Source organism: Leiobunum rupestre, chromosome 7, assembly GCF_980474605.1.
Source record: "Leiobunum rupestre chromosome 7, qqLeiRupe1.1.hap1, whole genome shotgun sequence".
NCBI lineage: Eukaryota > Metazoa > Arthropoda > Arachnida > Opiliones > Sclerosomatidae > Leiobunum > Leiobunum rupestre.
The window spans coordinates 43363641-43388607 of NC_143390.1; the positions used below are offsets into that span (position 1 = coordinate 43363641).

Below are 24967 nucleotides of genomic sequence, written 5' to 3' on the forward strand. Positions count from 1 at the left end.
TTTGAATTAACAGAACTATATATAGGTCGTTAAGAAAGTGGACCACCCACAGGGTCTACCCTTTAACCCTCTAATCTCGGCTGACTGCGCTAAAACAAGATTTAACCTTTAAAAAATACCAGATTAGGCCTTCATAAATTCATTAATAAAAAAAGACTTTATTACCTATTATGCTTACGATGCTTGTCTTAATTTCAGTGAATCTAAGCAGCTATCGGTGGTTCTGTGGTAGAGCGCTCGACTGCCAAGCCGAATGGTCTGGGTTCGAAACCTGGGTGGCGCATTTGTTTTTAATCAATAGAGAAACGCTAAATTAGAATTTCTTCGATGCAATAATTTCAATTTCAATTCTATTTCAATTAAACCAAAATTTCGTACTCTATAAAGCTGAAGGTCTAATTTTCAATAAGGCGTAACAAGTGTCGGTGGTTCTGTGGTAGAACGTCCGCCTGTCAATCAGGAGGTCTCGGGTTCAAATCCCGCCCGATGCGATCGCAAATTGATACTAAGACGAATACCGTGTACAACTGGTGGAAACCCTGCCATTGGACGTTGAGAGGTAGCATTACACTCAGCACTCGGTCCGTCCCAAAGTCATTAAGAAGAAGTTGGAGAGAAAACGCCCATATAAACACAACAGACTCAACATGCACATCCATCAGAACACAAACACAACCAATTCAACACTCACAACCTACGCATAAACATTACAAAAACGTAATACACCAAACCGTCACGACGGTGAGCGAAAAAACACCATCCAAACCAAACCGCAAATGCATCCGTTAACGCTCACCGTCACACGGTGGTTTTGCCAACCCTTTGAGAAACTGCGTACGCAGTGATTACACTTTGCACCGAAAATGCGAACGCGTTCGCAGTCCTGACAGACAGACACACCCACAGACCCACCCACAGACCCACCCACAGACCCACCCACAGACCCACCCACAGACCCACCCACAGACCCACCCACAGACCCACCCACAGACCCACCCACAGACAGACCCACAGACAGACCCACAGACAGACCCACAGACAGACCCACAGACAGACCCACAGACAGACCCACAGACAGACCCACAGACAGACCCACAGACAGACCCACAGACAGACCCACAGACAGACCCACAGACAGACCCACAGACAGACCCACAGACAGACACGGTCGTTGTATAACCCCTCGGAGAGGTAAAAATTGTAACAAAAATTACTTTTTAAGGGTTTTTTTTTACTTTTTATCGATATAAAATGTCTAATAACAGTAAACATACTACAAAACATTAATAGTATTACACTGTTAATCAGTTTAAACTAGTCTACAGGTTTAGTTTCACTTTTAGATTCGAAAAAATGAGAAGAAAATGCCGCTTTATTTAAATTTGCAAACAAATCAAATCAAATTTGATTGCTGTTAGTATATTAATAATTTTTGTTAGATATTTGGGCTAAGTCAACGATATTAGACTAATCGTGGAATGAAAACTTTAATTTTTTTCGGAAAAATACGGAATAATTTTCCGGAAATAAGGCCTTGGTCATTTTCCGCGGAAAAATTTCCGACTTACAACACTAGATTTACCACATTGAGTCTATAGTAGGTTAAATCTAGTACTTTGAATTTGTTCAATATCACCCAAAGTTTGTAAAGAAATTTTCCAAATTTATCTAAAAATTAAAAATTATACCAATTTGTTAAAAACTGACTGTAAAACACCTGCTCTGTTCATCTAACTAAAAAATGAAAAATTATACCAATTTGTTAGAAAAAACCTTAAAGGCCTAGGTTTTCTTCTGCCTGTCCCCCTTTAAATTAGGCCAACATGTTCAGCGGTTGGCCTACCACCAGGGTATTTGTGCTCCACTAACAAGGAGACGACCCGAGGTGTAACGCACCGATTTGGTTCAAACTCGGGGGTTTGGTAGACCTTCATGTAACTTGAATAACCCTAAAGGGAAATGTCTCCATAGTCAACCGTTTTGCCATGGCAACCCAAAATGTTTTTGACAACACAAAATGGAAATTTTCCTATATAATATAACATGGGAATCTGACCAAATGTAAGGGTAGCCCTGTAAAGATTTTAATCAACTTCGAACTTTTTCATTATTTTCTTATTTATATTTTCTATTTTTAGCATTTTCAAAAATTAAATTTTTTTACAGGCCAGATTCCCATGTTATTTTCTATGGGAAAATTTCCATTTTGTGTTGTCAAAAGCATTTTTGGTTGCCATGGCAAAACGGTTGCCTATGGAGACATTTCCCTTTAGGGTGTTTCAAGTTACATGAAGGTCTACCAAACCCCCGAGTTTGAACCAAATCGGTGCGTTACACCTCGGGTCGTCTCCTTGTAAGTTAATTTAAAGGGGGACAGGCAGAAAAAAGCTAAGCCTTTAACACAATCGTTAATTACCAAAACTTTTAAAGAACCAATTTCAAAAATTAAAGGTCTAAAACTTACTAAGCCTAAACATTTAACCGACATTTTAATTGACAAAATGGCAGGAAACTACGGAGACCTTCCTTTTACAATTACGCGTCATTCAAAATCGCGTAGGCTGGAGGTAGCGATGCATCGCGAAAGGGTACAACACCTTCGAGAAATCCACACTTAAAGACGACACGCCAAACAGAAGCTAAAGTAAATTATTCCCACTGAGAGAAGGCAGTTGAAAGAGGAAGGATGGAGTACAGTATCGATGGATCCCCAGAACAGCTTGGCGTTCGCCTCCGTTCCTTTGAGTGAGATCTTAGATCGGGCAAAGGCGCACTCCGCGGGATGGCTCTCTCGCCTTAGAAAAACTCATTTCCGACGACAGACTCGCGGCAGCCCGCCAATAGTTCCGCGTTGAATTATTCACAATGTGACCAGTCTTGAAGCAATCAGCCTCCGAAAGGACCTCACCGGGGAGCGTCCATTAATTACGTGAGGCTACTGCTCGGCATTCGATTAATTTTTATCCATGAATAAAATAAGCTCGGCGATATTTAAATAATATTTATTTAAATAACCAATAGTTGAATAAAAATTGTAAAATATTTAAATAATCGAAAGTGAATAAGCCTATTATTTAAATAAAACAAACAATTATTTAAATAAATACCACTTTTATTCAAATAAATGCTTGGTTGCGTAAAAAACATAATTAAATAAGTTAAAATTATATTCTTTTTACCAACGTTTTTTAAATAAATCCGAAAATTTGTGGATAATGAATAAACAATTCCGAGCACTACGTGAGGCGATTTTGGCGATTTTTCGATCCCCCCCCTCCCCCCTTGGTGAGATGTCGTGAGATTGAGATTTGGCTCGACCACCTCCCTCCCCCCTAATATCACGTGAGATTTTTCAAAATGCGTATTTTTAGTACGTTAATCTGTGTTTGATTGCGTTGGATTATTTAAAAAAAAAACATAATTTGCTTAATTATTTGTATTTTAGACAGAACGTAGTCTTGAATCACAGTGAGAAAATCGAACAATAAAATACTTAAATTTTAAGACATTTATTTTATTAGGCCCCTTAATAATCCATTTTTAAGACCCTTTTTTAACGATAGAAGTCCCTTGTTGATTTCTACCCTTTTTTCCATTACAAAATATCCAAAAAAATTATTTTGGACCCTTTATCTGTTTGTTGATTACGTTATCTAAAAAAATATATTTACTTAAATATATAACAAAATTTATATTTGTACCTTTTTTAATTTTCTGCGGTTTGAAAATGGCGTCCCAAGTTCTTTCGCCGTACGACTGTGATTTATCTGAATCCGAAGAAATAGTTAGTCCAAAAAAAGCCAGTCGCGGTAATCAACTTTATTGGGTCATGGGAAAATTTCTTTATTCCCTGGAAGAAGCGAAACAGTACTTGATGTCACTTAAAACATTCAAACTACGGCGAATCAAACTACTAAAATTCGCAATTTTACACTGTTTCTTGCGGGAAAAAAATAACGTGATAACAAAACCACGTAACTTGAGATACGTTGTTTTGTCAAAATTGACATATTTAGATTCTACACCCTAATTTATGTATATAACATTAAAAACATTAATAGGTTGCAATTGGACTTATTTTTTTTAAATCGGTAAAACATTTAAACGTATCTTTGATATTCACAACTTCTTTCGCGCAAGCACGTATCTTGCTTATTTTCAGCTCCTATCTCACTTCATGACGCAAAACCACGTATCTCTAAAAATTCCCCTTTAGCAAAATATTTTTAAAATAAAATCCTCATAAAGAGTCAATATTGAAACGAAATTATTTAACTATAAAATTAACTCGCGTGTAAAAACTTACACGTGATTTCACAAGTCCCTGCAAAGATAAAAATTCCATTTTTATCAAAAAGACCACCGAAAAGATACGTGGTTTTGTTTTAACGGCGACGAATTTATGGATGCTCCCTCACGTTCTTCCTCTCGTACTTTTCCATCACACGAACTCCATTTTTACTTGGAGAACGAACAACGAAAGTTGTTGGCATAGATCGAAGCAACAAATGCGTTTAGGAATAATTATTAACCGGCTTTTTATAGAAGCGATAGAACCCTTGGATTTTATTTATAATGGGCGCTTCCTTATTCTTTTTAAGCCTTGTCCAACCTGCTCAGAAGGCAACTTTAAAGGCTGGATTCACTAATTGTTCAAAACGCCATCACAAAAGGTGGTTTCTTTTCGCCTGTTCTCGGACTAGAAGTGTACTCTTTTTGCACTAATACGTTTTATTCGCCTGTTCTCGGACTAAAAGTGTACTCTTTTTGCACTAATACGTTTTATTAGCCTGTTCTCGGACTAGAAGTGTACTCTTTTTACACTAAAACGTTTCATTCGCCTGTTCTCGGACTAAAAGTGTACCCTTTTTGCACTAATACGTTTTATTAGCCTCTTCTCGGACTAGAAGTGTACTCTTTTTACCCTAAAACATTTTATTCGCCTGTTCTCGGGCTAGAAGTGTACTCTTTTTACATTAATACGTTTTATTAACCTGTTCTCGGACTAGAAGTGTACTCTTTTTGCACTAATACGTTTTATTCGCCTGTTCTCGGACTAGAAGTGTACTCTTTTTGCACTAATACGTTTTATTAGCCTGTTCTCGGACTAGAAAAGTACTCTTTTTACACTAAAACGTTTTATTCGCCTGTTCTCGGACTAGAAGTGTACTCTTTTTACACTAATACGTTTTATTAGCCTGTTCTCGGACTAGAAGTGTACTCTTTTTGCACTAATACGTTTTATTAGCCTGTTCTCGGACTAGAAGTGTACTCTTTTTACACTAATACGTTTTATTAGCCTCTTTTTACACTAATACGTTTTATTAGCCTGTTCTCGGACTAGAAGTGTACTCTTTTTGCACTAATACGTTTTATTAGCCTGTTCTCGGACTAGAAGTGTACTCTTTTTACACTAATACGTTTTATTCGCCTGTTCTCGGACTAGAAGTGTACTCTTTTTGCACTAATACGTTTTATTAGCCTGTTCTCGGACTAGAAGTGTACTCTTTTTACACTAAAACGTTTTATTCGCCTGTTCTCGGACTAGAAGTGTACTCTTTTGGCACTAATACGTTTTATTAGCCTCTTCTCGGACTAGAAGTGTACTCTTTTTACCCTAAAACGTTTTATTCGCCTGTTCTCGGGCTAGAAGTGTACTCTTTTTACACTAATACGTTTTATTCGCCTGTTCTCGGACTAGAAGTGTACTCTTTTGGCACTAATACGTTTTATTAGCCTGTTCTCGGACTAGAAGTGTATTCTTTTTACATAAAACGTTTTATTCCGCCCCATAAACTATTCGCTTGTTCTAGAGTATTACTCCTTCTGAAAAGTCGGTGTAAGGGACTAAATCGTATTTTGTCGTCTGCTAGCCAGAATTTATTTTCTAAAAAGACCACAGGCAGCCATTTTGGAAAAACGTTTTTACTTCGATTCGAGCGATTCGCCACTGCACAGAATCGGAGTAAAATGACGTCATAGCCTTACTCTTCTTACCGTACTCCGAAATGCCGGAACAAGCGAAAAGTAACCACCTAATGTAAATAATAATCAGGGTGATTTCACACTCAAAAGAAAATAAAATTTTAGGATAATTGGGTTGATATAGTTGTTGAAAATAAGCATAATTACGAAAATATGATTAGGTATATCATTTAAGACCTAGAAATCTTCAATTTAACTAGCACTATCGATTTGCTTGCGTCACGAATCATTGAGTATTCACCCCCTCCATGATTTAAAGAGGTTTTCCCCGGAGTGCTTCGGTTTTCCCTTTCCATAAAGACTTGTAGGGAGCTGTTAGCTCACGTGGCATGAAGGGTTTGCCACCACCCTCCTACGCATTTTAACCCCGTGACCTAGAATAATGGCAGTAAAGGTCGTTCGATGGCTCAGGCAATTATTAGTTTTTACTAACAGCCCATCATTGTACATTTATAGAGCATAAAAAAGCCGGACTATAAAATTGGATATAACAAGTGGGTCAAGCCCCAAATATAACCTCTCCTCGGTGGAATTGTAAACCTCCTGCGACGGATTAAATGACTCAGACGAAACAAGCGAGTTTAATTTAAAATATTTAATAAAATATTTCGAGAGCGACTAACGCTATTATACTTTGAAATCGCGTAACGTAAAACTTAATTCGTTACATCTAAGTAACTTAATAACTGCATAGTGGAAGGAGCGTCGTTGGTTCCGTTGTTTACCGCCTGTCTTTCATGCGGAAGGAGTCGAGTTCGAACCCCGCTCGATACTACCGCAATTTTTAATTTTCAAATATATAATACTAACTTAATCAATTAGGCTTCAAAACAAAGGTAACCAATAGAAAAAATAAACAACGCAATCAACAAATTAACTTACAATTTAAGCAAAAGTCAATCCAAACACCCACACTAATAGCATTGTATTAACATACAATTCTAATAGCAAGAAACGAACACACAATACAAAGCACGAAAAAGCGACTTGTCTAAATATTGAAGACACGTCAAACCGGTATCACCCGATTAATAAAATTGTATCACACATTTTAAGCCGTTAAAAGAATTCGTTAAATAAATTCCGAATATGTGACTAAGTTAATCAAACATTAGACAATGACGTACATGCCGACAACTTAAAGGTTCCTCGAAAAATTAACGATTTCTCACAAACCTTGACAATACCAAAAAGTTATTACTCTTAAAAAATAATAGATAACAGCGTACCAACACCAATAATACCAAAAAAGGTAAATAAAAAACACTCGTTATCTCAACCAGAAAATAAAGAGATTAAACAAATTAAAATAAATCAGAAACTAAAGACATTTTTTATAAAGACAAATATAGTTATTTTTACGCAGTAAATAAAACTAGGTGACCCGGGATCGATTTCTGCTACCGATCGCATTTTACATAAAAATAATTAATTAATTTTAAATTCAATATAATTCACAAAAGCGTAAAATGTTGTTGAAAAAAATTTACAAAAGTGTAAAATGTTGTAGGAAAAAAATTTACAAAAGTGTAAAATGTTGTAGGAAAAAAGTTGGCGTCAATAACTTTATAACAGCGTAAAGGACTATCGCTTAGCTGTTTTTGAAAAACACCGAAGCTTAACAAGCGTCGGTGGCTGAGGTGTTAGAGTAAATCTCTCCACGCAGCAGACCCGGGTTCGATTCCCGGCCGGCGCCAGTAAATCTAAAATAGACACTAAGACGAATACCGTGAACAATCGGTGGAAACCCTGCCATTGGAAGTTGAGAAGTTGTTAAACACTCAGCATTCAGTCCGTCCCAAAAGTCAACAAGAAAATGTTGGAGAGAAAATGCACGTACACACAACCAACACTGACATAGCCAACACTAACATAACACACTCAACACCCACAACCGTCATAACACAAACTAAACATTCACACCCTTTACATGAACATTAAAATAACGTAATATCCAATCAAACTGCATCCACACTGTCGCGACGGTGAGCGTAAAACCATCAAACCCAACCGCATTGTCATCCGTTAAGGCTCACCGTCAAACGGTGGTTTTGCCATCCGTTAGACTTCGCTCCCTAATTCCTAGCAACTGCGAACGCAAAGAGCCCTAGCAACTGCGAACGCGGTGATTTCAACACAAAGCGTACGTAGTGATTACACTTTGCCCCGAAAATGCGTACGCGTTCGCAGGACACACACACCCACACACACAGACACGGCGGTGATTGTATAACCCCTCCAGGGTACAAAGTACCCTCGGAGAGGTAAAAATTGACGAACTTGTACGTTGCTAAAACCAAGTCACGAAAAGTCGTAAATACGTATTATTCGAATAAAGAAGATAAAGTTTGGTAATTAGAAAGGAAAGTCCGCGTAATTGACAACGACGGAGAAGTATATAGGTCGGCTAATTTGGCGCACACGCCTGGCCGTCGCCGAAACCATTTGAAATCAGAGACACCAGACGACCACAGTCCGTAAACTCTCGAATAGGCCCGAGTTCCGAATATAGTAATTGGAATAGACGATTAATTGAAACAATTTTTGCGCGAGTTTCTGCTCTTTAAATGGGAATCGTTTAGCCTGTCTCCTCTTTCAACCTCGCATTCTATTTTTCAGGGTTTAATTGAATGCCTCAAGTTAAACTCGCTGGCTACATTACTTGTAGAGACCGCCATTTTGTACAAACCGTGATCGGCAGCAGTAGCGGCGCCAGCAACAGGCCGGGGTAGGCCTGGGCCTACTTGAAAATTTGGTAGGGGCCTACAAAAGTCGCCTTAAGGGGCCTCCAAAATTTAATAAATGGGCCTCTAAATTATGTAATATCAGAAAATTCTGTAATTTGTTTGCGAAATAATTTATTTATTTATAATTTTTGATTTAGTGATTCACTTAACGATCGACACTGGTGTTTTTATTCCTTTCAATGGTACGAGTATCTTTAATTTTATCGTTACAAATAAATGGATATTAAACTTACTTTTCTTACAAGGAGACGACCCGAGATGATAATCACCGATTTTGTTCAAAGTCGGGTATAATGTACACCTCCATGTAACTTGAAAAACCTGCAAGGGAAAAGTTGCGACGGGCTTTCGTTTTACCATGGCAACCGAAAACGTTTTTGGCAACATGATTTGGGATTTTTCCATTGAAAATAACATGGGAATCTGAAGGATTTTAAGGGTCCCCCCTGTGAAACCTTTTATAAAATGAAAAATTTCGAAAATTTCAAAACCGTTAAAAATACATTTAAATTGATTTAAAAAATTAAATTTAATCAAGTTTTACCCAAAAAAAAATTAAATAATTCAAATGGACGGATTTAAAAAAAATTGTGGTGGGGAGCCTCCAAGTGGTTGGCCTACCTCCCCAAAAATCCTGGCGCCGCTGCTGATCGGCAGCCGCCAGAACCGAGGAAGTACCTGGGACTGTAGCTTTTAGCTTCGGTGATAAGTTGTTATACCGGCGCCCCGCCCTATTTCAGGGTCCATTTTAATAGTAGGTCTAGAGCGCCATCTTTTGAACGGAACAAGAGACCTTTTTCAGAAGAATTATTATTTTACTTATATCATTTTTATAAATACATAATATTTTATAATATTTGAATATCGCTTATAAATTAAATTTATTATTTATTAATTTTAATTAATCTATATTATTTTATGAATTATTTCGTAGTTTTAATTTATTATGAAATTTTATAATTTTATTTTACTATTATAAAAACCAATCAGTTTATAAAAAAAAATTGTTACAGCATTTTCGAAAATTTTATTTAGAAATGGCTATAAGTAGCTCACTTGATGACACCATCTGACTCTTACAAAAATAAATAATTATTTTTTAGAACTACAAGGTCTTCGTTGCGTTAATTGGTTCTTAGTAGGCAGTATATTTCCTTCGCACCATCGCAAAAAAAACTTTCTATCCAAGCTCTATGAAATCGTTTAGAGGGTGAGTGGGGTTCTATACCCTGTGCAATATTCTATAGAAAAAATGGTTCAAATGTTGGTATAAAAGTTATACTAACAAGGAGACTACCCGAGGTGTAACTCATCGATTTTGTTTAAATTCAGGGATTAAGTAGACCTCCATGTAACTTAAAAAACCCCAAAGGGAAAAATGCGATGGACTTTAGTTTTACCATGGCAACCGAAAACGTTTTTGACAACTAAAGTATTATATTTCTCTATGTAAATTAACATGGGAAAATCGAAGATTCTTAGGGTCCCCCGTTATGAAATTATTCAAATTTTTTTTAAACAAAGGTGGTTAATTTTGGGTAAATATAAAATTTTGGGTAAATATCAAATTTTGGGAAAATATCAAATTTTGGGAGAATATCAAATTTTGGGGAACTCAAAATTTTGGGTAAACATCAGATTTTGGGTAACATCAAATTTTGGGTAAATATAAAATTTTGGGTAAACATCTAATTTTGGGTAACATCAAATTTTGGGTAAATATCTAATTTTGGTAAATATTTACCAAATTTAAATATTTACCAAATTTAAATATTTACCAAATTTAAATATTTACCAAATTTAAATATTTACCAAATTTAAATATTTACCAAATTTAAATATTTACCAAATTTAAATATTTACCAAATTTAGATATTTACCTGAATTAAAATATTTACACAAATATAAATACTTATCCAAATTTAAATACCCAAATTTTAGATATTTACCCAAATTAAGAAAGTTACCAAAAATTAGATATACACAAAATTTTAGATGTTTACGCAAAATTAGACGTTTATGCAAAATTAGATGTTTATGCAAAAATATATATTTACCCAAAATTTGATATTTTCCCAAAATTTGATATTTACCCAAAATTTGATATTTACCCAAAATTTGATATTTACTCAAAATTTGATATTTACCCAAAATTTTATATTTACCCAAAATTTGATGTTACCCAAAAATTGTATATTTACCCAAATTTAGATGTTTACCCAAAATTTGATATTTACCCAAAATTAACCACCTTTGTTTAAAATTATTTTGGATAATTTCATAACGGGGGACCCTAAGAATCTTCGACTTAGACATGTTAATTTACATAGAGAAATATAATATTTTAGTTGTCAAAAACGTTTTCGGTTGCCATGGTAAATCTAAAGCCCATCGCAATTTTTCCCTTTGGGGTTTTTTAAGTTACATGAAGGTCTACTTAATCCCCGAATTTAAACAAAATCGGTGAGTTACACCTCGGGTAGTCTCCTAATTGTAAGTATCAGCTTAACCAAAAAAATAAGTCGCAAATTGTGATAAAATTTAAGAGACCTTAAGAAAATATTAATTTAGAAATTAAGAATAAAAACCGATAAGAAGTTTAAAGAAAATCCCCTAAATGTTTATAGGAACTGTTCTTTACGACCTAAAGAAAACTATTTTCTGCAATTTATAGAAACATATTAAACTTTTTTAAGATATTCTAAAAACATACTTTAGAAAAATGACCCATTTGGTAAATGCAATCTATGAAATCTTTACCAAATATTCTAAAGACGTTTTTGCACGATTTATCTACTAATATTCTAAAAAAAATCGCTTTATAGAAATGTCTATAGAAAGATTTTGTAATGGCCATGTTACAGCAAGTTTACAAAAAAGAAAAGATGAAGCAAATAGTTTCCCCATAATGTAGGTAAATGTTAGGCCACGATGCGGTGTATCCATCCGCCGGTTGCGCCGGAAATCGCTCCCATTTGAAACTGACTATAGAGTATAATCTCAACAGGTTTAATTTTTCGGTATTTTCTTGATTTTATCTTCTTTCTACAGTGCTTTAACTTAAGTGATAAATCTCAGAAAACCTTTAGCTATAATATTTTCAAATAGAAGTTCAAATATTTTATCATATACCGAACGGGAAACGTTCATTTCAAATATCTTACATCGTAATTGCCTTTTTATTTTTATAAATCACAAAATTATATTTTGAGGCATGTTTCATAATTTTCGACTCCATTTCGTCAACTGTATTTTTTCTGTCTAAGAAGCGTTTGCTAATACACGTTGACCATGGGCAATTCATTACATTATGAGCTTTGACCTCAAATGTATGACGTCACATCTCTTATATAAAAATTAAGCCATCGTTAGCACCTGGAGGCTTGTTAATATGTATTCAAAGCGTCATTTCATTTGGTAGTAACGCCTTTGAGAAAGAACACCGTTTTAGTCACTAGGGAGATTCGCTCGCTCCGCTTCAGTAAAACCCACGTTAAATTCAATTGTGCATTGTTTTAGTAACTACTTAATTTACAATATTCTGAATAAATTATACTCGGTTGTTTCGTCTCAATTATTTTAATTATAATTAAAATTTTATACCGGGCGGGATTGAACCGGGATTACGTTTTTAGTAAATAACTCGGAATTGCGGAGATATATCTTTAAAAGTCATCTCGAAAAATTAATACCGCTAGGGACAATTCTTCCGAGGAGAGGTATATTTTGGCTTGCCAACTTGTTAAATTGTATTTTTGATATTGAAACCGGTTTAAGTGATTTTTTAATACTATTTTCGATGCTGGTACCGGTTTGCGAGATTTTTTAATAATTCTTTTCGATGCTGAAACCGGTTTGCGAGATGTTTTAATACGATTTGCGATGGACACCAGTTTGCAAGATTTTTGACCTCAAATGTATGACGTCACATCTCTTATATAAAAATTAAGCCATCGTTAGCACCTGGAGGCTTGTTAATATGTATTCAAAGCGTCATTTCATTTGGTAGTAACGCCTTTGAGAAAGAACACCGTTTTAGTCACTAGGGAGATTCGCTCGCTCCGCTTCAGTAAAACCCACGTTAGGGCCACTTTGGAACCGCGGAACTTTTATACCGGAATAAAACTAAACTAGCGTAGCGGAATCAAAGCTCCTTCTTGTTCGTACGGTTGCGGAGATCTGTTTTTAAACCTTTTCCCACATCTGCGCTTTGAAACGAGAAATCTAGAACTTGCCACGAAAAAGTAACGCCAGATCAAACAGATCAAACAGATCAAAAGATATATGGAGCGAGAGATTGGAGAGTGAGAAGCGGAAAAAAACAAGATAGAAGCGACAAATAAGAGAAAAAATCGGAAGTTGAGGAATTAGAACTTTAAATTCATCGCTTTTTTAGTTTTATGGACGCTGAGAATGTAAACAGCGAGTTGCGAGCCAGTTCTAAGACGATAGAACTTTTGTTTAAATTGTCTCTAACATTGTCTTCCGATCGTTCCTTTTTCTCTCCGCATATTGGAACTGTTGTTTATCCGACCGAACGATATAGCGTCCTCCGAGCTAAATTAAAATAAAAGACGGGACGCCATCGACTTCTCCAGTCGCTTTTAATAGAAATTGGAGCCAAGTTTATTTCCGCCGCTTCTAAAAGACACTTTTCAGATTTTATTTTGTCTCAGCTAAATTTAAACTATAGCATAGGCTATCGGAAATAATGAAACATTTCCTGTTGAAGGGATGTTAAATCAGAATAAACGAAAATATGGGGTAACTTTTAATAATCAAGCTGTGGCGATAATTTTTATTTTTTTTTCACCCAAACACGGACCGGATTTACAACTTTTTTGCATTTGGAAATTTTGTAGATCGATTTAAATTGATAATTAAAAGAAATATAGAAGACATTTTAGTAAGTTTATTTTGATACATAACCAATAGTTCTTAAGAAAATTAGAGACCGTAGTTTAATATTTGCTCTATTAAGCCGTTGTTACCTTTATTTAATAAATTATAATATTTAACTAAGCATAAAATCCGGGGGGAGGATAATTACATTAGTTGCCACCCCCGGCAAATTGTTTGGGAGGGGCATTGACATACTTGCCCCCCCAGTTCCTACTCCGGTGTAATCAAGATTTTTGAATATGATTTGCGATGTTCAAACCGGTGCGAGATTTTTGAATATGAATTGTGATGTTGAAACTGTTTTGCGATATTTTTAAATTGTATTTTTGATATTGAAACCATTTTGCGAGATTTTTTATAACAATTTACGATGTTGAAACCGGTTTGCGAGATTTTAAATACTATTTTGGATGTTGAAACTGGTTTGCGAGATTTTTGAATACGATTGGCGATGGACACCGGTTTGCGAGAATTTTGAATATGAATTGCGATGTTGAAACTGAGTTGCGATATTTTTAAATTGTATTTTTGATATTGAAACCGGTTTGCATGATTTTTTAATACTATTTTCGATGCTGAAACCGGTTTGCGAGATTTTTTAATACTATTTTCGATGTTGAAAACGGTTGGCGAGATTTTTTAATATGAATTGCGATGTTGAAACTGACTTGTGAGTTGCGAGATTTGTAAATTGTATTTTTGATATTGAAACCGGTTTGCGAGATTTTCATTACGAATTGCGATGTTTAAACCGGTTGGCTAGATTTTTGAATACTATTTTCGAGAAAGTATATCAAGAATTCGACGAATTTCTTACAATTCTTTTTACAAATATATAAGGTTATTTATTCCTAGCTCACTCATTGATTTATAATATCGGTCGCATCACGTCAAAAATAGATTTCTTAAATGCAGCTTCAGTGTCAAATTTTAATACAGTACATTGTCTAAAACCATTTTAAAAAAAAAACTTAAATATATTCCGTAAAGTTAACCGGGCGTCGATTCTAGTAACGGTTCATAAACTACCAGATATAATCCGACTTTTCCAATAATACCCTCGAACATGTTCTAAAAATCTAAACTTTCATATAGTTTTCGTATCCAATTTTATAGGCTGGCTTTCACGGGTCTCGGTAACCTAGAAAGCTTAAGTTTAAGACCCTAGCTTTCCCTGTAATGAGGCGAGACGGTTTGAAAGATTTACCTTCGAGCGTGAGAACTCGGTGAAGAGCTTTCAAAAAATACCGTCTCGTAAGAAGACGCGGTCTTTCGCTAACCTACCCTCGCCGGTAAAAGAAGTCAAATAGGATGACATTTTGTCAAGTTAGTTTTGAAGATGAAAAGATAATCTTATGTAAATTAGGGCTTACCACAGCAAAAACTTCAAATATGGAAAAACACATATTTTTAAAAGGAATATTCGTATTTTAAATTGTAAGCTAGCTCTTAGAAATGTCCCATTCACCTAAATAAGCGACTTTTTCCGGATTCTAAGGACCTTTTTAGTTTGAGATCAGAGGGAGAGTGTATAAGGCCAAGTTTTTACGGGCAATAAAATTAATTCCAAAATTAAGGGCGGCGAGACTTTGAAAACGGGGCCACTTTTCTTCTTTCTCCGCGGGACACGAAAGTTAATTGAATCTTCCGATAAGGTGCAGTCTCAGAGGTAGCGTCTTTATAAGAGCGTTTAGTTAAAGAGCTTTGGACACTACGTTTATTATACAAGAAGCGTAGTTCGTCCAATTAATTAATTAGGAAAGGTGGAAGAGACGAGGAAACTCCTCTCGTCAAAAACGTAACTGCAAGTTGTCTTACGCAGTTGGCCTAAATCGATCTAAGCGAAGGATATTAAGGAACAAGTTTTGGACTACAATATTAAGTGTTCGTCAGAGATGATGGAAGATAATTTAGCGCGTTTATTATAATTATAATGTCTAGGTCATAAGCGATGGGACCAGGTAAATCTGAAAAGAAACAACTTAAACTTTGAGCTGCGAATACATTTAGAGCGCCGCGAGTTTTGGTCACTGGAAAAGATGCTGTTTCTTATAGGGTAATGCGCTACGATTAATTTAGAACCTACGTTAAAAATATAGTTACGGTAGTTAAATTACACAATTATATCTAAACTGTGAACGATTGGTCAGTGTTTCGGATTGTGTAGTAGTGCGAATCTATACAATAAAGTTATCATTTTATATAGAGGTCGGGGACGGTTAATTATTATCCATGATTAAATTGATTTTTTTCGGGGAAAAATGTAAACAAAGAAATTTACCGGTTAATATTTCGGAAAATGATTAAAAAACATGTATTATTCGTAAAATTTGAGCTTTTTATCGAAAAAAACGTCGTTTTTCCGATTAATTTTACAAATTTATCAAAAAATTAATCGGATAATACAGAAATATAAATTACTTGATCAAAACGTTTTACGAATAATTTTGAGAGCTTTATCTATTGAATAAAAGTTAGCTATCCCCGACCTCTAATTTTATATTCTTTCACCAAGAACCCATAAACGTACCAAGAACAGAGGAAAGGAAATTTTCCTGGATCGCCTCTTAATCCATTTTTTTTAAAGAGGCGGAGCTATTGAGTCTTCTTCCACTATTGTTACTTCTAACAAGAAGGCGCGAACCCTTACATTTACAGAAAATTACATATTATTTTTAAGTTGGTTTCAAGTTGGCTTTAAGTTGGCGTTATTAAGTTTCAAGTTGGCTTTAAGTTGGCGTTATTAAGTTTCAAGTTGGCTCTAAGTTAGCTTTAAGTTGGCCTTAAGTGTCCTCCATTAAGCGAAATTAGAGTTGGTTTTAAGTGGTTTTTAAGTAGGTTACTTAAGTTACTAAAGTCGGAAAATATAAAAAGGCGGGGCTTATTTTGAAAATATAGATTAGGAGGCTCTATAGGTCGGGGATGGCTAACTTTTATTCAATAGATAAAGCTCTCAAAATTATTCGTAAAACGTTTTGATCAAGTAATTTATATTTCTATATTATCCGATTAATTTTTTGATAAATTTGTAAAATTAATCGGAAAAACGACGTTTTTTCGATAAAAAGCTGAAATTTTACGAATAATACATGTTTTTTAATCATTTTCCGAAATATTAACCGGTAAATTTCTTTGTTTACATTTTTTCCCCGAAAAAATCAATTTAATCATGAATAATAATTAACCGTCCCCGACCTCTAGGAGACTCCACGACGGGCTAAAGCTATGATTACGTGTTCTTAGGACGTCTATGGGTTCTTGCTTTCACCTTTTTAAAAGTTTCTTTGAATTGAAAACTTGAGACTTGTAAAAAGTAAACTTATAGATTATTATTTCATTTAAGCCCAGTTTTGGTTGCTTATAGTATTTCTGGAAGAACATAAATTAAGCTTAGGTTATCTCGAAAATTTTGGAAGCATGAACTAATCGTGTTAGTGTAATCAGAAGTCTGTAGTAACCAATGAGGTAGAATAAATATAGATCCAAACAAATCTGGGATTCACGGGACACGTTTTATTTGAGTAGGAGAATTAGGCTTAAGTTTCAACTTTATCCAATCGCTTTGGCGCCATCTGTTTCTATAAGCAGACACTTTTGCAAAATATATTAGGGTTTAGTTTTCCAATAACACGATAGATGGCGCCAGCACGATTTGATTAAGTTCATTTCCTAGGCCTAACTCTCCAACTCAACAAATACTGTCCCACGAAACGGTAGTAACCTATTTAGATGGGTTAGAAGTTACAAATGCAAAAACAACTGCCAAATTCAAAATCACGAATAACATTTTCGCCATTAACTGTAAAATGAGAGCTTTGAAGATAGGATTAGTAACAAATATATAGTGGTTATAATAAGCAGTGCCTTTTTGTGCATTGTAGACTTATCCTAATCCTTTGTCTCACGGTTTCGGACTGAACATTTTTAATAGAAAGATAAATTGTAACGAGATAAAACTGAAATCTAAAACATTGAAAACCCGTTATAATATAAATAATTATAGTCATAATCATGATTTTTCACAAAATAAAGAACTTTTAAAAAACGAACATAAATGCGTAAAAAAAATTTATTCTTCCGCCATAGTTATATAGTACTACGGTGGAACTATATTGTTTCTCCATTTGGAAGATAACTTTTATTGATGAACATAGTTGAGACATAGTACGAATCTCTAGTGTAGCCAATAGTACTCTAACTGCACGATCTTCAGTAGGTTTACTGACAAAATGTAACTTAAAATTGCGTATGAATTTTTCAGAGCTCAGGCCTCAAAATGATGGGCGAGAGTTACGTGTGGTCGGCGGCTCTGACCGAACCGAATCGAAGTCAACTGGACGTCTCGGGAATTTACGACGTTTCCGAAGACGATTTCGAAGGCTCCAAAGAAACGAACAGCAGCGTCGGAGAAGGCGGGTTCGACGGCGCCAACTCCGAAGTTTACGACTACGACCCGGACTTCTCCATCAACACAATCTCGTTGAAAGACTTGATTCCGACCAGCCTCGTTTACGGGACCACGCTCATCATGGGCCTCATCGGAAACAGCCTCATTATCTACACGGTCATCCGCTATCGACGAATGAGAACCATCAGCAACTTCTTTCTCGCTTCGCTGGCCACGGCGGACCTTCTACTTATCCTCGTTTGCGTCCCCGTCAAAGTAAGTACTACCCAACCCATTCGCAAGCGTAAGTCACTTTCATCTTTTAAGGGAGTTTCAAGTGTTTTGAAAGTTCTGGTTAACAAAAGTCGCTAGGTGATTTGGACCTAAGGTGGTGCTTAATGTATTAGCCTAGCTGATTATTATTATTACCAATTGCGTCACAAGTCACATCGTTTACTTAGCCCAAATATCGAACAAAAATTATGATTATACTAACAGCAATAAAATTTTATTTGATTTGCTCGTCATCATTAATCCAACCACTCTTTTCCCTAATCACCAGTTGCTCGTTTGTCCAACTCCTCATTTGTCCAACTGTTCACTTTGCCAACTACTAAATACCCGTAACCACAATTGCTCGCTTGTTCAACTTCTTATTTATCCAACTGCGCATTTCCCAACTACCAGTAATTCCAACTGCCCGTCTTTGGTACTGCTCCTCAATTGTCCAACTGATAATTTATCTAATACTACTGTTCATTACACCTATAGAGCAACAAACACAACACCCCACACAAGGAGAACGCAACCCGTCAAAAGTCGTGGATTTTCATTGGCTAGACGCTTTAGTGCCTGCTGCCGTCGGAAGGGGAAAATCAGTAAATTGTCTCCCCCCCCCCGCGCCCGTTAAACGTTTAGCGTAAAGGCTCGTGGCGCTCGTCCAATGAAATTCGTACACAACCCTTCGTTAGCGTGTTTAAAGGCTAGCTGCGTTCTCCTTGTGTTTGTTGCTCCTAGATTACACCAACTGTTTATTTTTCCAACTAGTCATTACAACAATGGCACCTGTTTTCAAGAGTTGGTGTAACGAGCAGATCAAATTGATATTTTTTTGGTTCACGAGAATAAAAATACCACTTGAGTATAAACTAAACAAATATATAACAGAGTAAAGTCAATATTATTCAAATTGTGGCTTAGACGAACAGCGGTCGCTATCGGAAAAAAATTCGTGTGCGAGCCCGGGACATTATTTTTTAATAAAAATATTTTATACTTAAGACTTAAGCAAGAAAATTTACAGTTCTATTATTTGAAAAAAAAAGTGTCATTTCGGTTTCTCGTGGGCCGATGTCGCGTCGGTCGATTTTAGGGAGCTATGACAGAGAGCTGCAAAAAGAGATATGCCTAATACAAAACAAAAATGCCTTATAAATAGTGCCAGAACTATGCCAACTATGCCACCCATGCATTTTAGGGAGTATCTGTTATTTCTAATATCTCACTCTTCAATGAATTCATTGATAACAAAATTTTAGTTGATGTCTTCCGAAAACTATCTGTGTACATGGATCAATGGTAGATCATTAAGCCTTTCTTGGCCACGTGTATTACGAAGATATTTTAGGCTATCTAGTATCTGGTATATCTTAAGATAATTGGGTAAAACAGGGTATACGACAACGTGATTTCTGTTTGGACGAATCTAATGAAATCAAATTTATGCTTATTTCATCTTAATGTTACCCGCAACTTCAATATCAAAATGTCTTCTTTAAAAGACTGAATTCGAACTTAAATAAAGGCAGTGACTCGTGATATTATAAATTTTACCTTGATGGCCCCCGTATGTTGTTTCCCGTGGGAGCTCGAGCCCAGGAAATACATTTCGATTGTCTAAAGGTTTTTTAAATTGACTGTAGTAATTGTGGTGGTAGAGGTTAACGGTAATAGTGAGTGTAGGGAGCTGTTGGCTCGCGTGGCACGAAGGACTTGCCACCACCCTCTTACGCATTGTAACCCGGCCACCTGTTTAAAGGCATTATAAGTCACTAGATGACTTGGTCCTAAAGTTGGTGCCTTGGCTATTAGCCTAGCTTATTATTATTATTATTAATGTCTAAAGCCCATTTTACTCCCCGCCAAAGGAGTTTTCCCCAAGTTTACGCAGTTAGTTATTTAACAGAATCAGTTTTGAATTAATCATATTTTTCTAAATTAGTAGGAATGTCACTGGTAATGGCACAGAGGTCTTAATTTTGCTTAAAACAGTAGGAATAGGAGCTCTTACGACCTTTTGACTCTAAAGGTCAATCAACAGGTCCTTACGGAACAATCGCGAAACTCGTTGATCAAATACCGGCCGTTCTTCATTATTCTTCCAACCGTGATATGAATCCGAAGTCTGGAAAAGCTATAGCTGCTAGGATTCGTAGGTTTTCGTTTAACTTGAAAGACCGAAAAACCAAATAACCCAAAAGTCTCTTATATACTACTTCCTTAATGTTTAGTCTGAAACGGGACAGAAAAAACGGTTTTAGCTCTGGTAATTTCGAGGCGCGCGCATAGTGATCGGATCATTGCTTTTTCACTGCCATCGTAAAACGCTTCCAAGTGGACTTTTTTGTCAGTCAAAAGAAATTCCGTTTAATATATACCGTTTGGCGGTTTACTTTACAAATAGGCGGTCGTCGCGTTTTAGAAGCGTATAAATCCCCCTTTCCTCAAGCCTCGCCAAAGGGAGCGAGCTTTACGATTAAGGAATTGCAATCTAGACGCGGAACCGAAAGCTTTAAAGAAAGTCGAAGGTCGTACGGAAAAAGCTCGTTTTATTATTATTTGGATCGGGACAGTAAAACACTCACGTCAAAGAGCCACGAGGTCAAATTGGAGATTAGAAACCACTTTGTAGATTGTATTGGGGAAAACCGCGAAACAATAGAGATTTTCTATCTATTTTCTCAATGGCAACAACTTATTGAAGTAGCTAAAACGAGTAATACAGATACGGAAGCTAAACTAAACTCAATTTTTCTAAAACATTGTATACATAAAATAATAGCTATATAATAACAGAATGTTACTAAGAATGTTTTTATTTACACTTTGAGAGAATGGCCATGTTGAGGCCATTTCTAGCCTTAACCCTAATTGATATCCGAATCATTTTGATATCATTGAGTTGGGAATAAATAGAGGTACAACTAAATCTGGCTGGCGCGGGACCAATTTCGTTCAATAAGGAGACTTTATCAACTTTATCGTTCTACCGTGGCGGCATCTGTCTCTAGTGGTGCAATTTAATTTTTTCCCGAATCTGATGCGAAATTGAAATGTATGATTTCTCGTAACAAACAAACCTTTGAAGTTGTTTAAAAATAATTTTATTTTGTCAACACGATCCTTTTTAACTCAAGTTACGGTGAGTTAGCTAATAATTATTTATTTCTAGACATATAACTTTACAAAATATAGATGGCGCTACCGCCTAATTATAAAGATGAATTTCATACAGTCTTATCAGAACAGGTCCCGCGTAACCATGGAAACCGAAATCGTAATTGTAATTCTAGCAGTATTATTCCCAATTCAATGTTTGATATAATCAGAATATTTGTTTTTATGGCTGCTTTCAGTCATGGACCAAGAATCTAAGGGGACTCACTTTTCCTGATATTTGGACACGGTAGGCGTGGCCTGAATCGGAAGACTTACTGAGGTATATCAGCCGCTTTGAAGCGCCTTAAAAATACTGTCCAACTATTAATACGATAATCTTAATTGGGGCTTAGGCGACCGTACGTAAGAGAAAGTTAGGTTAGGCTTAGTTCATTAATAAAAAATTTTAAGCTTTGAAATTAAATGGATTCCCGTGAATTTGATTAAAAAACCTTAGCCAAGTAATTTTTATTTAACATAATGGTTTATTACAATTACTGAAACTTTTATTGAACCAATTTCAAAACTAATAGGTCCAAAACTTACTAAGCCTAATCATTTAACTGACAACAACGGCGCCATTTTGTCCAAATTGAAAGTGAAGGTTCCAGCTTCTCTACGAAAGTACGCCGGAAATCGCGAGGGAAATCGACTTCAGCGACTTTCCTATTCCAAGTATTCACCGCGTGCTTTTTAAAGCCTGAATAGTGAGTCCCCTTAGATTTTTGTTCCATGGTTTAGTAACCCTCAACGAAATACCTGAAAAATTATTTTCGTGGAGACCGTTGCTAAACTTGATCTAGGATTTTGTTGAACGCTTTTTAAGCTTGTTGTTAATTTTGTAAAATATCGTCTGTCACGGCGTCTGCAGCTTGCCTTCCTCAGTACTGCGACGTCACGTGACCGATGAGCAACGATAAAACCTGCTCTTACAGCCGATGACTTCGTTGCTCAATGGACGGGCAATGTGACGTCAAAACCGGAAACGCGAAAAAGCGTACAGTTAGAATCAGGACTCAACGTCTTCTCAACGGTGAGTTCGTTGAGCGTTACTGAAAGCTAGGAGCAACAAACACAAGGAGAACACAGCTAGCCTTTAAACACGCTAACGCAGTGTTGTGTACAAATTTCATTGGACGAGCCTTTAGGCTGAACGTTTTACGGAAAGGGGTAAGACAATTTCCGAATTTTTCCCTTCCGACGGTAGCAGGCGCTAAAGTGTCTAACCAATGAAAAATGTACACAAGAAAATGCACGACTTTTGACGGGTTGCGTTCTCCTTATGTGGGGTGCTGTGTTTGTTGCTCCTAGCTGAAAGCAACCTATAAAATACGGGAGGTCATGTGACAATGTTTGGTCTACGTCACTTAGCTGTAGCTCTTGAAGGTAGAGAGCACGCGCTGAAGTCGCGAGACCTTTCGGAATTTGAAACGCGCGTGCAAATAAAGCACTAAAATTACTTGCACTCGTAACGCAGAGAAAAACATTTTATACTTCATTTTTTATTGTTTTAAATTATTCTCTCCTGCCTCGTCGCGTCATTTTCATACATCATAGCTAAGCTCCGCCTTAAAACGGTCACCATGACATTTTATTACGTCACAAATCACGAGGCAAACACCACGTGACCATATTAACTGTGAGAAAATAATCATGTGACCACCATAGGCGTTCTAATGTCATGGCCAACCAAAAACTCGTTACCATGGCAACGAAAATAGGCCACACCCACGTGCAAGCTACGAATATAAACACCTATTGTTCAAACACAATTTACATAATATAAACATAAATCAATACAGTAATACAGTAATATCATAAGTAACATAAAAATTATATGTATGATCATTAGCAAAAATTATAGCCGAACTAGGATTTATAGTTATTACGCAATAAAGCTTTAGTTCGGCACATAGTCACCAAGGGCTTGGTTGGAAGTTCATGTTTGAGTGGGATGTGAGTGTCAATGTCGTAAAAGGTTCGGCAAGAACATAAGAATTAATATAATACGAACTGCCAAACTTATTGTTTTTATGTTACTTATGGTAATATACACGCCATTTAATAAGAATCGTGATAAAGGTGTTGATATAGAATAAAGTTTAACTGTTATTTGGCTAAATTAATTAAAGATGGCTAAGATATGATTAAATTCTATTAATTATATATCTTTCCAGTCCGGATGCTAAATACCAACTGCCTTTATATTTTATTCCACGCGCTTTTTGGTTTGAAATTTAATGCATATATTTTTCCGAACAAATGTATTAATAAAAACATTATAACTAGAGAATATTACAGCTACAACCACAATTCCGATGACATCAGTATTTTCAATAAGAAAAATAGCTCCCTAGTCCATATAGCAAAGTAAATAGCCCCCTAGTCCATATAGCAAAGTTTTGGAGATATTGATTATTGCACTAAAAACTTCAATTCAAATTAAATTTTGTAAATATAACCTTAAGCCAAAAATGTAATTTTAAAACAAATAGTTAAATAACCAAACCAGACAATTCTTACGTTCTAAGACCTCGATCGATAGGCTATCGACGAGATGGTTTGAAATTTCCTATCGATTTTACCGCAACGGCGGCGGCATCGGCTACACTACACGTGACAATAACACGTACAATTCCATTGGGAGTGTAGGTGAAAGCCGAAAAATAAATACGCCCTCTCTTTGTGCAATCCAAATGGTTTGGTTTCCCGAAAGTGTGGTTATGACTTTTCTCAGAGCTATTGGGGATCGATCTCGTAAGGCAATCTCAATTACAACTGGAGAGTGCTCTAAGCACTTAAATGGAATTGCTCATTAGATATGAAAGAGAGTTAGCAATTTAGGTTACCTTCTATCATTCTAAAGGCTATTTTTATTGAGAAATCAACTGTGTTGACCATCATAATACATTGTTTGATATGATTTATGTCTACAAATTAAGAATGTTTGCTAAAATATATCGTATAATTAAGAGAGTTTTATTATAATCCCATTAAATTAATGTTTTGGACGCTATCCGCTCTGCTTACGCCGATAATTTTATTTTTATTATTACGCAAGAATTAATACAACTAGAAGTTTCTTTTATACCAAGGAATACCTCTGTGTATTGTTCCATAGCAGAGTTACTCAGAAAAATCATATCACCTCGGGCAGGAATCGAGTCTACGACCTTTGGGATACCGTCCCAACGCCACTATCATTTGACTACCGAGGCCACGAATAATCAGGCCTCGGACATCCAATTGTGAACGAGTGTACCTTTCTTATTCCTATCCCTCTACCGACGAAAACTTTCCTAGCTCCCCGTGTGTGTGCACCAAGGTATCACCAGAAATCAGTCACCACGTTAATATCAAAATAGAAATATCGTGAAACGTCTAAAGGCGGTACAGATTACGCAATTTTTAAACATGGCCACTTCTTGCGGTACCTTCACGTATGCCTAGTCGCATTTATGCCTATGTTTCTTGATAGAGGGATCATAATATTAATTTGCGCGCTTGC

At 36.0% G+C, this 24967-nt stretch overlaps 1 protein-coding gene across 1 annotated transcript in view; it reads left to right on the plus strand.

The window, feature by feature from the left end:
• LOC149936392 (QRFP-like peptide receptor) overlaps positions 1 to 24967 on the plus strand; it is a 62686-nt gene that overhangs the window by 10436 nt on the left and 27283 nt on the right. Inside the window, exon 2 of the mRNA XM_090154639.1 lies at positions 17896 to 18297. Within this exon, the coding sequence (XP_090010765.1) occupies positions 17911 to 18297 (387 nt within the window). The 5' untranslated portion in view covers positions 17896 to 17910. The remainder of the gene's footprint in view (positions 1 to 17895; positions 18298 to 24967) is intronic.